At 46.6% G+C, this 16,496-nt stretch overlaps 1 protein-coding gene across 2 annotated transcripts in view; it reads right to left on the minus strand.

The window, feature by feature from the left end:
* LOC122396584 (protein tincar) overlaps positions 1–16,496 on the minus strand; it is a 60,994-nt gene that overhangs the window by 11,581 nt on the left and 32,917 nt on the right. For both annotated transcript variants that reach the window (XM_043395122.1, XM_043395120.1), the window contains exons 3-7: positions 12,063–12,123; positions 3,134–3,229; positions 1,701–1,983; positions 1,399–1,623; positions 1,162–1,293 (exon numbers count right to left, since the gene is read on the minus strand). In XM_043395122.1, coding sequence (XP_043251057.1) covers positions 1,162–1,293; positions 1,399–1,623; positions 1,701–1,977 — 634 coding nt within the window. In that variant the 5' untranslated portion in view covers positions 1,978–1,983; positions 3,134–3,229; positions 12,063–12,123. The remainder of the gene's footprint in view (positions 1–1,161; positions 1,294–1,398; positions 1,624–1,700; positions 1,984–3,133; positions 3,230–12,062; positions 12,124–16,496) is intronic.

Here is a 16,496-nt window from a genome sequence, read left to right on the forward strand (position 1 = left end):
TAAACCAAAACCACGAGCTACGCAGTTTCACAAATCATCGTAAACTTTCCAGTACAGCGTTATCGCGATACAGTTTTCGCGTTTCATCGAACTGAGTTATTTCTCTACAGTTGGACTTTTCAATTTGCATTCGCGCCGATTGTTTCGTTCTTAGGCGAATTAACATTTTCCAAAGTTTAAATCTGCTTTGCATTCGCGGGCTCGCCGGGAGCTGGATACGCGTTTGACGGCCAAAAATGTTCAGAGAGTAAATTAATTAACGGGACGCTTGCTCGACCGCGGGTCATTAAATTTTCTATCCTGTTGCATATTTATAATATTCGCTCGATATCTCAAGGGTGAAGTTTGTCACGATCAAGTTTAACGCGGTGCTCGTTGAAATATTCATCGTCGAACTTTGTCACGGTGCATATTTATGCGTTTCGTGTAGTATTTTTACGAGCGAGACGTGTACGATAAACGTTGCGAAATTTCGTTTCGATGGTACTCGGAGGAAAGTTAGCGTCGCTAATTCTGCTCGGGAGAATAACTCTTTCGCGTATCGTTTCAGGTTATCGTCCATCATACGGGAAATTCGTGGTCGGTTCCACGGCGTATTGTCGCGAACCATGCAGAAGTTAGCAAAGGGACACAGATCGTTGGGATAACGGAACATAAGGTATATTAGAGTAGCGGTGCACCGAGTCCGGAGAGCATGCTCGTCGTCTAACGTATTTCCACGCCGCGAATCGTTTCCGCGGTCGTTGGCAAAACGAAAACGTCAAAAGTTTCGCGTTATCTCGAAAAGTTGCCGCACACACGAAGCGACGACGGCTGACGCCGCTATAGTAATTTCAAAGTCTCGAGTCGCGTCGTTGGTCGTCCGGCGGAGGATGTTTGGTGTCGAGTGCAAAAGCTTTCGGGCCGAATCGCGTCAGACTCGGGTTCCGTGTAAAACTAACCTACCCTCGGGTTTAACGTTATCGTTCTTTTGTCTCTTCTAAATGTTACGACAAACGTTTGTCGACCATAATATAAATTCTCTCTGGGAGATGATTTCGAAGATGTAAAAGTCTCAAGGGCTACGACAATAGCCTTTTCCGACAAGTTCAAGATACAACTACGATCGCTTGGAAATCCATAGCGTTGCCATAGGAGAAAAGTAGTCGATCGGTTTGTTACCTTTTGGTAAAAATCCAGCGTGTATAAGCCTGGCCTCCATGAGCAGCGAGGGCAGCAGGAAGCACATGGCCGTGCAAAGGTGTACGAATGCCGCCGTAGGACCTCCGTGTCGCCATAAATTGTTCGCTAGGCCTGTGAAGAAATTAAAGAGGTTGACCGAGGTCCCCGTTTGGCTCGCTTCGGACCAGAGGGAACGTCTCGAAATGGAAATACAACTAAAAAGCGAAATGCGCTCACTGTTGTCGGGATTGTTGGTGAGCAGCGAGGACGGTGGATCGCGGGAGCACGCGCTCAAATGACGACCGAGCTTTATTCCATCGTTGGCCAGGTTGCCGAGCTTGAGAAACGCCGCGCCAAGGAGAACCGGGAGTAGAACCACTCCGGTACCGGCTAGCACCAAACAGGCGTACAATTCGACCTTTGGCGGCGGCGCATCCGCGGGCCAAGGTAACGATAAATATGCTGTAAAAGTAATCGTAATAGTAATATCGTTGGCTGAAAAAATCCAAGCTAAAGAACCTCGACGTTTGTCGACTCACCTGCAAACCGTTTGGTGTATCTCAAACCGATGTAAGTTTGGAAAGCAACCGCCAAGATGCCGTACCAAACGGACCACAGGCTGTTCACGTGGCCCCGTATACACGAGTTCCGTTTCGACGATCTACGCGATCCCGGCTTTCTCGTTTTGCTGGTCGTGGATACGCCGCTCGAGTTCACGCTCGACACTATCGGAAGTGGCTTCAGTGGCTTCTTATATTTCGCTTGGTTTACCTCGTTGTTGTTTTCGTAACCCATCAAGCTTCCAGTCATTGACATCTTGTTCTAGAGAAGCAACGAATACGCGTCGATCCATTAGATACGAACTCAATCCTGCGGTTGTTGTAAACGAGAGTCATCGTTCCCCGCTTATGGAGCATTTCGACGATTTATATTTTCCGCGCAATTTAATCTCCTGGGAGACTCCCCGTTTTTCTCCCCCTCGCTTGTTTCTGTTTTTCTATCGCGTCGCAGGAGGCTCGAGAGCTCTCGGAGCACCGGTTATGCAAAAATATTAATAACCGCGTCTCGTCGTGCTTTCCCTCCCAGCATTATCGATTTTTTTCGTTCAACGCCGCTCGATCCGAAATGTTTGTGATTTCGTTTCGAGCGATTCACCGCGGTGGTGAAAGGTTAAAAAAAAAGAATAAGTTGATCGTCGATCGACGCGAAAATGGTTAAAAAAACTAGCTCGTTCTCGATTTAGCATACGCGAGCAATTAAACGCGCACTGCCCTCGTCTAAAATTTACAACTTTCGAGCAGCCCTTCTAGCGTGCCTCTGGCCCCGAGACCCTTGCCGTCGTTCCGTCCCTTCGCGAAGAACGGGCTGTAAAACTGTTAGAGTTTTACGGCGGTCTTTTCCGGATTCGTTTCGCGATAAAATCTCAAGATGGAAGCGTACGACGGTGCGTATTGAGCGATCTCTGTTCTCAATAATGTCTAATCGCTCGCGAGACTATTCCTCCGTCGAACGAAATGCAATAACAGACTCGTTTCCGTACCTACGTACCGTTCCTTTTCGGTAAATAGTTGTTGCTCGTACACGAACGCACTTGAAGCGGTACGTCCCGGAAAAAGAGTTCCTCTCGAGCCGTTCAAAAGAGTATTTAACTGTATTCGGGAATACCGCATCCGAGCTACGGTGATTAACTCGAGAGCAAAAGTATGTATGTACTCCTCGGTAGCTTGCGAGAGCTTTCGAGTAGTCTTTGCTCGATTAACGGCTCTCTCTCTCTCGCTCTGTCTCTACCACTTAAATATATTAATTAACACTCGAACGAAGCAACATTTCGCGAATCGCAGACTAAATTTCCCCGTAAAAAGAACCTTTGCGAGTTTTGGTTCGAGTAAGCAAAGAAAGAGTAAAATTTCAATAATATTAATACGAATAATTGTCATTCGCTCGTTCGCTGTATAAGCAAATAATTCTTTACCAGATTTTTTCGTTCGTCTCCGGTCCTCTAAAGTTTCGAGCAGGCTTGTTCGGAACAATCGATTCGATGTTCTGGCATGTTTGGCGGTGACAGCGCCTGAAACAGAAAGCGCAAACGATTCAACGGGCGAGGGAAAGAACGCGAAAGAAAATAGAAATCGTCGACATTCCCCGCAATACGGACAGCAAATGCGCGTAATCGATCTGGACGTCGTTTTTTTTTTATTTCTCCTGTATCCTTTCTTTGCCGTGGAAACGCGTAAACGCGCCACACGCAAGTTACGTCTGCTTTCCAGTGAACGTACCGCGTAACTGATCAGACGCCCGGACACCGTACCGTCGACATTCTCGATTGCGCAACCTTTACGAGCTCGGTTTGCTTTTCGTGGTAACTTGTAAACGAGAGTATCGCGTGTTACGTAACGATTTTAATAACGCTCCTCGGGCAAACATAGAAACGAAAAATATACGCCACCAATTCCGCCGTTTGGCTCGGATATTCAACACTAGCTACGAGACATTTAGCAATAAAGATCGTATCTCGACCATCTTTCTCGAGTATTTAGAACGCCGCCCGCTTTTCTTTTCGTGAATATCAACTTAGGGAAGCGACGAAAATTCTCCTTTTCTGGTAAAAGCCTCGCGTAGCCCGCGGCGCGTCAATACCGGTCCGTGCGCGCATACAATTCAAGAGTAATACGAACCAGTGATTATGAAATATGACCGAGTAAAAAATTCAAGCTATACGTTCGTTATAATAACCTGAAATTAAAAATAAATGATTTTCAATATAGGTAATTTGGTAATTTGGTAATTTGGTTTTTCCGTCACGCAGATTGATTAGCGTGTCGGTGATCAAGAGTACATTTTTACTTACGTTGGCTATCTTTAATTATTCCTCGATAGGGGATAAAGACTCGAGCTGCCTCGAGTATCGAGAATAATGGCTCGGAGAACACTTTGCTCGTAAGTGGAGTGATTTAGAAATGGAATGGACGGGAAAAGTCGCTCGCGGTAAAGGAACTCGCGGCATTGTTCGCGTAAAACGCATGCTGTGTTGTTAGTTGTCGCGTCCAGCTCGATGCGTTTCCTGTCGTACAGACGATAACGATGAAAACGATCGAGGAGCGGTTGCGGCTGAGGACAATCAGAGGCGCGAGTCTGTCGCACAAAAGGCTCGGAACAGAGGGGGGGCTAGCGTACCGTGATAATTCTAGTGCCCTTACGACCTCGGTCCCTCGGTTCCTCGGTTCCTCTTTCAAAGTCCTTCAGAACCCCTCTACCTTTGGGTTAACCGTTGCCTCTTTGGCAACAGACACTATGCACGTTCGTCACCGTCGACTCTGCACCACTCGCTGACTTGGTCGGATCGATCGACCTTTGGCGATCAATTTTTGGACGCGATATGCGAATACGGGTCTCGAGAATCGGCCATCTCGCTTTACCATTCCTCTGTACAGCAGCAAACCGCCACAGATCGAAGCTCCCAATTATCCTAAACTGGCGAACGTTGGTGTACGTTTTTCGATCTACTTTCGAGCGATTAGTCTATTGAAATTTTTTAGTCGTTGCCTGTTTCTACGACGACACTCGTTGAAACGTTAATTTTGTCGCGTCTACGTCCACGGGTCTGTGTTAGTTTCGTCACCGATAAAGCACCAGAGGAGATGGCTAGCGAATTTCTCTGTTAATTAAAAATCCTGGGCATCCTGCTGCCGACGCAAAGATAATGGTGCGCAACCCTCGTCGTCTCGTTAAGAAATGCCGGCACCGACGTTAATTATCTCGGAAATGCCCTCGCAAGGGTTGTGCAAACATCATTACGAAGCAACGATATGCCTTCCGTATCTAAGGAAAAAGGATTTTTACCGTTATTGCGTAGACTGCGAGATAGCCGGAAAGGACCGATGCAAAAGCCACCTTTCGCGAACTCCAAAGGGGGAAAGAATTGTATTTGCGCGCAATACACGACAGGCACGCGACGTGGATGTGAATCGTGACGGAGAAATTGCAGTTAATCGATGGAAATATTGCGTGTAAAGCTTTCCTTGTCGCCGAAATCCAGCAACGCGACCGCCGCGTCGCTAAATAAAAAGAACGAACCTATTCGTCTGGTTTTGTGCTTTTCACGATGCTTGATGGATGCGTTTACTTTGAAAACCGATCGATTACGTTCACGTGGCTGCTAACAAAGCGACGGTACCTCGGTCGATGTTGCGGGCGCGTGCAAGGATACGAGAACGGAGAAAATGGAACTCCGAAATTACGGACCAACGAGGAAAACCAGCCAGGGGAGAAGCTGTGGCTACGACAGCGTCTACAAACTGAAATAAATTGCTTTTCTCCTATCAAAATTTTATGCGTACATCCATTTAATAACCCTCTTATTACAACACATTAGGCAACAAATCCTGGCAAGTTTCCGGCATTCCGTTCTCAAGCCTTGGTTTACTCGAATATTGTCAACCGATGCAAATAGCATAAAAGCATCCTAGAAGCAGAAAAAATTACACCACGACAATGTCGCGAGTCGAAATTTGTTCGCAACGTAGGAAAATCATATCGGGAGATTTCGAAGGATATTGAAATTCCTAGAATGGCTTGTTGTCAAGCTATGCGACACATTGCACGACACGGAACGTCGGATTTCGTTTCCGGGGAAATGAGATCTCGAGAAACGAACGCTAGAATTGATCGCGAGATAAATCGCGTGTCTGAAGCTGGCGGATTTAACACTAAATCTATCACGATTTCGTTTACAATTTCTAACGCACAATATTAGTTTAGCGCCATTTAACTTCTATTCTTATCGTTTCTCTCGTCTGCCACGACCGGTTGAACGATTTATATTTTTTTTTTTTGTAAAAAAACTGGACGAAATTTGGTACCAAATTCTGGTCAGTTTCCGATGTAAATAGCAAATAATATGTATGTATAGCAAAAACGAAAGGAGAGAATCTCCAGTTTCCAACAAACAATGCGTATTAAAAGTAGTTAAACTTTGGACGCGTGCAGTTCCGAAACTACTATTGTTTCATCCATAATCGAACCACTGTTAGAAGCGGGGAAGCTTCTCCTTTAAAATGCTTTTTGATTTATGTCGATCCGACTTTTCGTTTTCGAGATATCGTAATTTACGTAGAAGGTGATTTTTTAAATCTGGACTATCTCTGTCTTCGTCTGACGCGTCGCGTCGGACCTCTTTATCGCACGTGAGTCGTGACCGAGTGACATACTTTCGGCGTAGTATTTCCAAGAATTTACTACGCACTGTTTACTATTGTCGCGCGTGGGAGATCAATGAACTCGCGCGAGTGCAACAACAAAACGTAAACAAACCCTATCTCCGAAACTAGCCATCGCATCGACGCGAAACTAAAATCGCTATATCTCCGGAACTAATAAAGCTATCGACTTGTCCGAACGCTCGTTTTAAAGGGCATTTCATCCCCTATCCGATGAAAATTAAAACATTTCGACAAAGTTTAAGTATGCACATTTAGAGTAAAAGGATCGAATATTTTTGTACAGATTTTTAAAATACATGCTTTAAGAAAAAATATGCGACATAAGAGAGAAAGATATCTTACAAATAAGCATCAAAACACAACTTTCTATACATATAATGGAAAAATTCAAAGTACGTTGTCTCGTAAAAGAGGAAAAGAAATATTGGTCGTTTGATCGGTCATAGTAGGAATGACTCTCAAGAACGGGATAAAATCTGTCAGGAAACGATAGCAGTTTCGATCCGTTTTACTAGTGAAAAACGTAACGAGTCGTTCCGGTTCGTTGATGGCCGGCAAGCTGCCGCGCTGCCAACAGTTTTTTCACTCCAGAGAAAAAGAGTCGATACGCATTTGAATGCAACCGATAACTGTCTGAGTATCGAGTCAGCTGGGATCAAAGACGAGGCGATAGCTCGAGTTCTTCGACTTCCAGCGACAAGGAGAACCAAGCAGAAGAGAAAAACGAAAGGTTGTAAAAACGTTTTGGGGGCGAGTTACCGTTCCAAGAGTCGTTAAAGTCTTCGCGACGGTGAAAAGCATGCTCGAGCACCGACTGTTTTCGTAGTTCTTACCCTTCGGTGTCTCGACTCGACTATTCCCTCCGTTTTCCCTCGAACGAGCATTTCAAGGGAGATCCCCCGACGGAACGGGCCTGGTCAACTTCACTCTACTAGCTATGCCACGAGAATTTTTAACTGTCATTTTCCAGGCACTTTACCCGTTAAAAGAACGGGCCTCTCATCAAACCATCGAAAAATATTTATGCGAAAATATTTAAATTCGAACGACCTACGAATAGAAATAGCGAAAGTGTTCGTTTGCGCAGCTACCTCGCGATCCACGGTGAATTGTTTGCAAAGAAAGGCAAGGAAGTATATAGAGAAGCGAGCGGGAGGGAGCCAATCTCGCGTGAGTCATCTCCGGCATTGAACGAGCGCGTTCTTCTCGTAACAAAGACGGAGGGATGTAATTTCACGAGGGTGGTCCTGCGAGTGACACTCTATACGGTCGCTGTAAATGCCAAGAGTGCATCCTCGGAGAAATTGCGTTTGTCAAATGACGAGAAAGACGTCCTAACACCGGTCGAATCGCATTAAACCGATAAGCCGCGCGCGCGCGCGCGCGCGCGAGAGAGAGAGAGAGAGAGAGAGGGAGAGTGGTTTTTGTTCCGTGGGCAAAGCAATCCTCCAGGGAATCGCACAGAGACCGTCGAGTTGGACGACACCCGACCGACTCGACATCCATACTCCCTGATACAAGAAACAAAACGAAACGAGATACATTCTCTATCGAACAAAGATGTCTCGCAGTCTTTAAGAGTCGTCTCCTTACCAAGAAATAAGATATCTTTTGGCTTTGTTGCTCCGAAGGGAACCGTTGCTCGATCGAATATGCGTGCCGATTCGTTCAAAAGGAGTTAATCCGAGAATCGCAAGGGGAAGTGGTTTAGGGACTCGAGTAAGTAATCGCGTATGTACAAAGTTGAGGTTACGCTCGATGCGGCCGTCTGCCTAATCGTCGGGGCATCGATCTGTTCCATTAGACTGCTGCACCAGCCGAGCCTCGAGAAAGCGGTTTACCACGACAAAGGAAAAATAATGAAATAGGATAAAAACGACCACCGGGCGGTATTACTTTCCAAGATAAAAGCTACCTAACCTACAAACAACCTCGAAGCGGAGGAGTCATTAGCAGAGGATTCTTCGCGTCTCTCTTCTTTTCTTCGTCTCTTAACCATAGTCCTTTCTTAATCGGTTGTAAAATCTCGATATTATTCCGTACCGTCGGGCTCGAATCGTTCCTTTAATTATTACGGCCAAATTAACTTTTCCTGCGCTCGTTCCTTCAACGTTGACTGCCCCACTACGTGTGCCGGAACAAATACCTTTTCTCGAACGCACGCCGCAGCACGATTATTTTTAAACAATTATATACTTGATTACACATCTTTTTATCAATCTGCCATCCGATTTCGAACATTACAGGCTTGGACAGGACGATGCATCGTCCCGTTTCAGCCGAGAAACCAGGTCTTCGATAAACGAGTATTTAATGGACCGTGGAGGACTCGCTGCTTGATCGAAATATCATGGATTTTTGTTTCTAGGGCCGCTTGAAAACATTTGTTCATCAATATCTATTTCCATAAAACAACGATACCGTTTTTACAGGACACGATTACCGTCTGTATCACGCATCTCGTCGACGAATCGATCCCGCGACGCTTGTTGGTTCTTGCGTGCACGTAACGCGTTCTCGTTTACGCTATTTCTCCGCGACATTGACCTCTGGGAAATCCAATAACTGCATTTAGCTGTATGCATTCGCACGGTCGTCGCTTTGTTTACAGGTCAAGACCTGTTGGTTTTATATTCGAACGCTTTCTTATTGGTATCGAGCAGACTTCAGGTATTTCTTTGTCGCGCATGTCGCGCCGCCGATCGTTCAGATATCGTCGAACACAAAGGAGATTGCGAGATTTCGGTACGGATTGAAAATAATCGAGATCAGTAATTTCGAAAAGCTTTCGATCCAACTTGAACTCCAAAGGGTTAAACCGTTGCTGGGCTGTAACGTTGATCGTTGCCATGCCCCGACACCCGTGTGTAGTTTAGCACCGAGCAATGGTAGCATCGGAATGTAGAGACGAGCCAGCAACGGAAACGGTCGCAACAAGGATTGCTGCTCCCTTTCCACGATCTCGGTGCTGTCGAGAATCTTGAATGTCTCGAGAGGGAATTGGCTGCGCGTGCAGGCTCTGTAAAGCGCGTGACACGCGTGACAAACGTCCTGGAATTAAATGCCGGATTTTCCAGTCATCTTCCTGGATCCAGAGCATGTCAGGAGTTCTACAAACGATGCTCCGTGAAAACGAACTCGTCGCGAATCCCATGAAAAGGAAACTGCTAATGCTTCCGGCACTGGATTCGTAACGAGAAATTAAAGAACCTCGCCTCTGTATCTGATTCCGATTCTAATTCTAATTCTGGTCTTTGGTTATTCAACGGCGACGACTGCGGTCTACTTTGGCTCCCGATTCGGGGTCACGGTAAACTTTTCCTTTTATCCGTGGCTTGGCAAAGCCGGTTCTTTGGCTTCTTCGACGACAGGAGCTGGTTTTCCAAGATGATTACGCCGACGGAATTTCTTATCTAGCCAGATATTGCTCGGTCTTACGCCGCGAAAGGATTCAAAAGAAGGAAACGGTACCGTGGAGACCTTACGACCGACTGCATACTGACCCGAACGAAAGAACATGAAACCTGCTCCTTCGCGTTTGACATCGTGCCGAAAGAAACGAAACGAACAGAGTCAAAGAGTCTATTTTCAAAGGGCGCAACCATTTCTGATGCCGCGATGATAATCCCGCGGCGGGTGCTCTATATCGCCTTCGAGATATTCCAGGTAGCTGAAATTCAGATTCCGTCTCGTCGATATTACGATATTCTCGAACGAAAATAATAAAACTTTATCATTGGAATTTAATAGAGAATACCGTACACTTTCGACAAACTCTTCACATAAAGTATATCCAGACGAATCTTTCTCGGTAAGGTCTCCTCGTTCTACCAATTACAGAGCAACAAACGGGTATTTCGCCCAAGGATTTGTCATCCCTCCGTACGTGCCATCGGTCAGCAACAGACTTTCTTTCCCGGCGTCGACTATCTACCCCATGAGTCAGCTTGTCGCCATGGCTACACGGAACATCCCTCATTGTCCGCTAAAGGATTTTCAACATTTTGGCTGGAAATCTTTTCTCGAACTCGATTTCAATTCTTTAGCCACGCGAGTTTTGCAAGAATAATCTGGTATCGATTACGAACGAAGAAAGGCTAGAGCAACGTCGCAAGAAAGTTACAACTTGGAAAACGTGAACATGGATTAGAATATCAAGACCATCCATCTTGACTACGGCTGGTGTTCCGAGCGTTAAAATATATTACCGTGCAAGGTGTTCTTCTCGCTACCGTAAAAATAAATTCGCGCAGAACCCCGTCGTGGGATCCCCCAAATCGCAAGAGAATCGATTTCTATCGAGGGTAACGCGACAACGCAACATCTATTTCTATTCGGCCGCCTTTAAGAACGAATTTTCAATTCTTTGGCCAGAATAATCGCTGCCTCGGTCGCGATAGACGAGCAAACCGCAGTCGGCGGGAAAAGAAAGGCCGTTTTCAAGTTGGTGGCTCGAGTGGACGGATTTCTTTTCGAGAATATGAAAGGCTTAAAAGTCGTCGCGCGTATGAAAGCGTTTTTAGAAAAAGCTTTTCGTCCTGTTGGCGAGTCGCCGAACGAACAACAGTCGCTCGCGACGAGAGCGTGGGTTGCGTTCGAGAAAAGCTAATTGTTGGCATTGCGAGGACGAAAAATTTCTCTTTGATATCGACGGGACGACGAGAGATATCCTGGCCAAACGTTCTAAGCGAGAAAGTACCGGACGAGAGTATAAATAACGGTGAAATATTAGCAACGAATTAGATAACCGTGCATCGCACTACGTTTTCTGAATAATTTATCGCGGCGTGGCGTCCGGAGTAACAGGCAGCCAACGCTATAAGGAAAATCCCCTCGAAAGAGAAAAATCGAAGACGCATTATGGACCGATGGACCGCGTTCGCCGCGCTGCAGGAACTCGTGGAGACGAATGGCAGGTCGTGAATGTAATGGAAAATCGAACGGTTCCGGCGTTGCGAGGAACCATCTGGCTCGCGCGGAAGGGTCCAGGGCGCATTCTCCTCGAGGGAAAAGAAACTGCCGGGAGGGCCGAATAAAACTGATTCTGATGAAATTACAAGTTCGTCTTGGCTATTTCGGGTCCGTCGGTCGAAAGTCTCCCGTGATTCTCCGAGAACAAAGCAGCTCTCGTCGACCATCGTCGACGAGTACGGGCCACCCGCTGTTTCCCGCCTATCGATTTCCCCGACGTGTTTGTCAAAAGTCGTCGCACGAAACGAACGAGATACCGAAAAGAGAAAAATACTGTCGCAAAGAACAAGACTCGTTAAATTTGGTTGTGCTGAAAATGCAATTTTTAAGAACGCTTCGAGATAGAAAACGACAAAAGAAACGCGAAACGTGACTAGTAACCTTCGTTACCAGGCTACTGTTCGACATCCTTCCCTCGTCCGCGGAAACGACGCACGTTCCTTGGACGACGAGCGTCGGAAAGAAGCGACGAAGACGTTTCCCGTCTAGAGAAAATACGACATTCACTTTTCCCCCGACCGAATTAGATCCCCGACAAGCTTTTTTCTTCTCGCGACATTTAGTTTACGAACTTGTCGCTCGCAATGTACTCTTGGTACACGATCGTTGCACAATATTTTCTTCTGGTACGAAAATACACGGTACAAGACAAATTTTTTGACTTTGCAATTTTTTTATCGTTAGTATAGATACATACGCGTATGTACTTACCGAACGGAGAATAGCCTCCTCCGCCGCCGCCGTTGGAACACGCTTTCGATGTCGCGAAAATCTGAAACGAAAAGCAAAGTTCTCGTTATGTTCGAAGGGAGAGCAGACGTACATATTTCGAACGTATTCGAAGCACTTAAACCGGCGTAGGTTATCTCTCGCGTCTGTCAAAGGGCATAATTTCGCAACCGATTCGCCAAAGTCAACTTGCAATTTAAGTTGGAGTTGACCGTTGGCGAAAAGGTCATCAAACTGGAACGTAACGTAGCAACTTGAACGAACAGGATCGCGATCTCGTTGTTTCTCGACGATTTGCAGATTTTCCAACCTGGAAGAGGCGTTCACGTCGGAACGTACAGCCTTTATCATCCTCTCGTTCGTTTCTTGTTTCGTTTTTCGTTCGTTCTCGCCGTAAGAAGCTCTCGCCGCTTTCCTCGCAACGAGAGGCAAACAAGAGGCACTTCTTTGTTTCGTCCGTAATATTTTCGTATGATATTTGACGCAGCGTATAAGATGCTCGAAAAGGCGCAAAGTGCCTTCCGTTCCTTCCTTCTTCGCGTCGTAGATGCTGATAATACCACTCGCCCCTAGCTCGGCTTCTTCCACTTTACGCGTTCTCTTTGCAACGACTTTTCCATACTCCTCGTGCATGCTCTGTATATGGAAATATATCGTTCGACTTGGATTTCGTTCACGCGAAACGTCACTGTCGCAAACTCTACAGTAATTTCTTTCCGAATCTCTGTGCAAAATAATATCACTGCACGGCGAAATTACACAATAGTTTCGTAGAAATAATCGTGGTCGTTCGGGTCGCTGGCCGGAAGAGCACATTATAATATCTCGCAACGTAATAATATTGATTCCCGAAACTGCATCTCATTTATTTTCATCGTTTGCACGGACTGTTTACTATTTTCACTGCCTTGCTTCTCCTTCTCCACTTCGATGTAAACATGGCTGGAGCGAGCTTCGTTCGAGGCAAAATGCGATCGATCATATTTCATATAACTCTCTATGGTTGTGTTCCGAGTCGACGACACATCGAAAGAAAGGCGCTCGTTGCGACGAGAAGTCCAAGAGTTTTCAATATCAACGGTCAATACGCATTACGACCGATTATTGGTAATTATTGTCTCTGTTCGAGTCAGGTTTCGTGACCCGGTATGACGTTAATTTATCGATCCCGCCGCGTCTCGCGGTACAAATACCGGAGAACATTAATTAACCGACGAAGCGGCTACATCGATCGTCAAAGTTCCTTCCCGTCGAGGTCGAACTTTGCGTTGCATCTCGAACGTTGGTGCAGCAAGTTGCAAGGTAAACCGCGGTGCGGTGGGTCGCTCGTAACGCAACAACCGATTGTTTCTATCGCTCCATAAATTTTCGAAACTGATTTCCGTTCGCGCGTAACGCGCAAAGCGTCTTACGCAACACTGTCCTAAATTTAGCCGGGACCAAGAAACCCGTGTTCCTCGGTCTCCGATTCCCGGCGAGTCCGTGCAGAAATTACAACTTGGAGTGCCAAACGTGCACGTTGGTTTCGCCTGTCGCAGCGGGAGATACCCGGATAGGTTAACGTTTCCTTTCAAATTATCCTGGCTGGCAGCCCCCCTACAGAAACGTACAAATTCTCGATAGGTAATTATCACGTCGGTGTCAGTTGCGATGGAAGGCGAAACTGACAGGAAAACTGACATCGTCCCGTACACTCGTTAGCAACGATGCTCTTCTCGCGATCGTCGCAGTCTTTGTCGGTGAGAATACAGTGTAGAATTTACTTGGATTAAAACTCAAACAACCCCGTCTTTCATTTCGAAGGCAGACGAAGGGAATTTTCTATTTTAACGACGGTATAATACGATTAATAGATGTTTGGTGCCGTAAAAGTACATTACGAAAGAGCAGTCAAGAGTTCCTAAAACTATCAAATATAGAACGTGGACAGGTTCGCGGAATGTTTGTTTCGTCATAGGCGATAGAAAGGTCGACTAAAACCTCTGACCCAATACCGTTCGAATTTAGTTCCAGAGCCGGTATCTTCCTCTTCCTGGTGCTTGTTCGATCCTATCGATAGAATCGCGAGAATTTAGCGCGATCCGACGACGGATTCCAAGAGCCGTTTATCGCATCGATCGCCATTCGATCCCGAAGCGGCGGCGATTCGTGCGCGCAGATGCAAATTCGTTGTCGAAATAGAGGCTTTGTACGTAGACCAGGCACGGTAATTGTATCCTGGAGGAGGAACGCCGACGATACAGATTTTAGACGGTTGTATATCGGCTCACCGTATAATGGAATGCTTTCTCCTTTCGGAGAACCAACGCGTAACGCGACAAAACGAATTGCTTGGACCGATAGAGCTTTGTTCAAATTCTATAAGTCGCCGTTGCGTAATAATATTTTCCAACTACTCGAGGATATGGACACCATAGATCGCTCGGTCGAAAGATTTACAGCACACTCGAATAAAAAATGTATTCGATAATAAATTGGCGGAGATGTTCGACGAGCACGCTCTTATCGCGATATCGTTCGAGGATTACGAGCGTTACGAAGGGCGGAGGGCGGAGGGCGGAGGGTGGAGGGTGGAGGGCCGCGGAAGGGACGATGATTTGCCACGCATAAGATAAGTGACCAAGCGCTTTAATCATCCACGGGTAGTACGATCGTGTTCCTCTTTAGATCGAGCGATTACGTCCACGGAGGGTTATTATTTTGCGTCCGCATCCGCCGTGTGCGAAATAAGAAAACACGAAGCGAATAAATTCTATCGCGTCGAACGTCGTCAAGCCGTTATTGAATCAGATTTGCAACCAAGAAACTGTCTCGGCGGCGACCGCAGGCTTCGTAAAATACTCTATTACGAATGTGTGTTTTCACGCGTCAAAAGTCACGAACGATTAAGCTCGCGCGTGTCGCGGCTTCGCGGCTAATGCGACCAAGCTTTGCAGACTACCGGTTTTCGTCGGCGTCGTTTTACGTTGTTCGCCAGGATACGATACGTGGTGTCGCTTCGCTCCAACGCAAAAGGTTTACCGTATCCTGCGCAATTTCGCGTCGCTCGACTCTCAACGTCTATCACTGCCAGCTTGATTCGATATTTACTCCTGCGACAACTATCGGGTGCAACGGCCACGGTAAAGTCGTTTAAATCTCTCGCGATATCGTCTTACTTTAACGCAACGCGACCGTTGCCTGACAACTTTTATCCAGACTAAAAACGGATATTAAAAAATAACGCAAGCGATTAGAAGGATCGTTTTGGTCCCGTTGGGAGAACGATATCGGAGGAGCTGGTTCGAATCGTTCGGAACGTACAAGAGGATGAACTCCTCGATGGAGGTGGCGGTGTCCTGTAGCGGGGGGGTTTAGATTCCCGGCGTTTAGTAGTGTGCGGCCATCGGGTATTGATTGAATGGGAGGGCACGGGTGCGAGAACAGGGCTGATCACGGGGACGGGGACGGGGAACACTAGGTAGAGAGGGAAATCAGGGTCGGCGGGGGCTGTCGGAAGGGACTGTGGTAAAAGGGACGAAGGAAGGAAGGAAGGAAGGAAGGGTGAGAATGACTATTACTTCGCTGGGTGTCCGCTAACCATTGTCCCATTCCTATCGAAGAATAGAAGCCAGTCCTGGATCATTCGACCCGGCCACGGAGCTTTAAAGATGCGAAACCAATACTCGTATCGCCGGATACAGGATCATCCGATTGCGTTCTTTTCGATCCGGTTGCTCATTTTTTAGCTTTCCTCCCGAGCATCCTTTTCCTCGAGACTTTTCTCCCGAGGCTCGGACAATATCGCAAATAAAAGCCGGGTCTCTCTATGTTACACGGCTAACCACTATACCGCATCTCCTAGACCGGATTCGGTTTATTGGATTTTAACGAAAGCCAAAAAATACGAGACAACGCCGTTAACGGATCTACATCCATTTATATAATTTTCCTACGCGGAGGAGCAATGGACAGCCGCGAATAAAATTGGATTCTTGCGGCCGCGAAATCTCCACGGTTTCTTTTTCGTCGTAAATCGGCGTTAACCGGAGCACTTTCATTTCGTACGGCATTTAAGCGCATCGACGAGAATCTCCGAACCAGGGTGAGGAGAGAGCATTCGTTTGCAGTTGAATGGAATTTCGAGCAGCATCGGTTCATTCTGGCTGTCCCTTTCTCCGTCCGCCTTTCCACCCCTCTAGCCACGGAATACCACAGGATATGTACCGACCCTACGCATCGACCACCATTTTTTTGTCTCTCGATCTCTCTCCGTCGGCCCTCGCGATTCATACAAATCGAGCCCGCGAAGACCAAATCGTTTCCATATCGTTTGAATGGCAATAACGGGGAAATTTCGATGAATGCCACGGGGTAAATTAATTGGTTTGGTCAGCAGAAATTGAATCGCGTATTAAGTTCCAAGAGTACTCTTAC

This window comes from Colletes gigas, unplaced genomic scaffold, assembly GCF_013123115.1.
Source record: "Colletes gigas isolate AHSC1104 unplaced genomic scaffold, ASM1312311v1 Colletes_gigas_Sc00007, whole genome shotgun sequence".
Classification (NCBI taxonomy): Eukaryota; Metazoa; Arthropoda; class Insecta; order Hymenoptera; family Colletidae; genus Colletes; species Colletes gigas.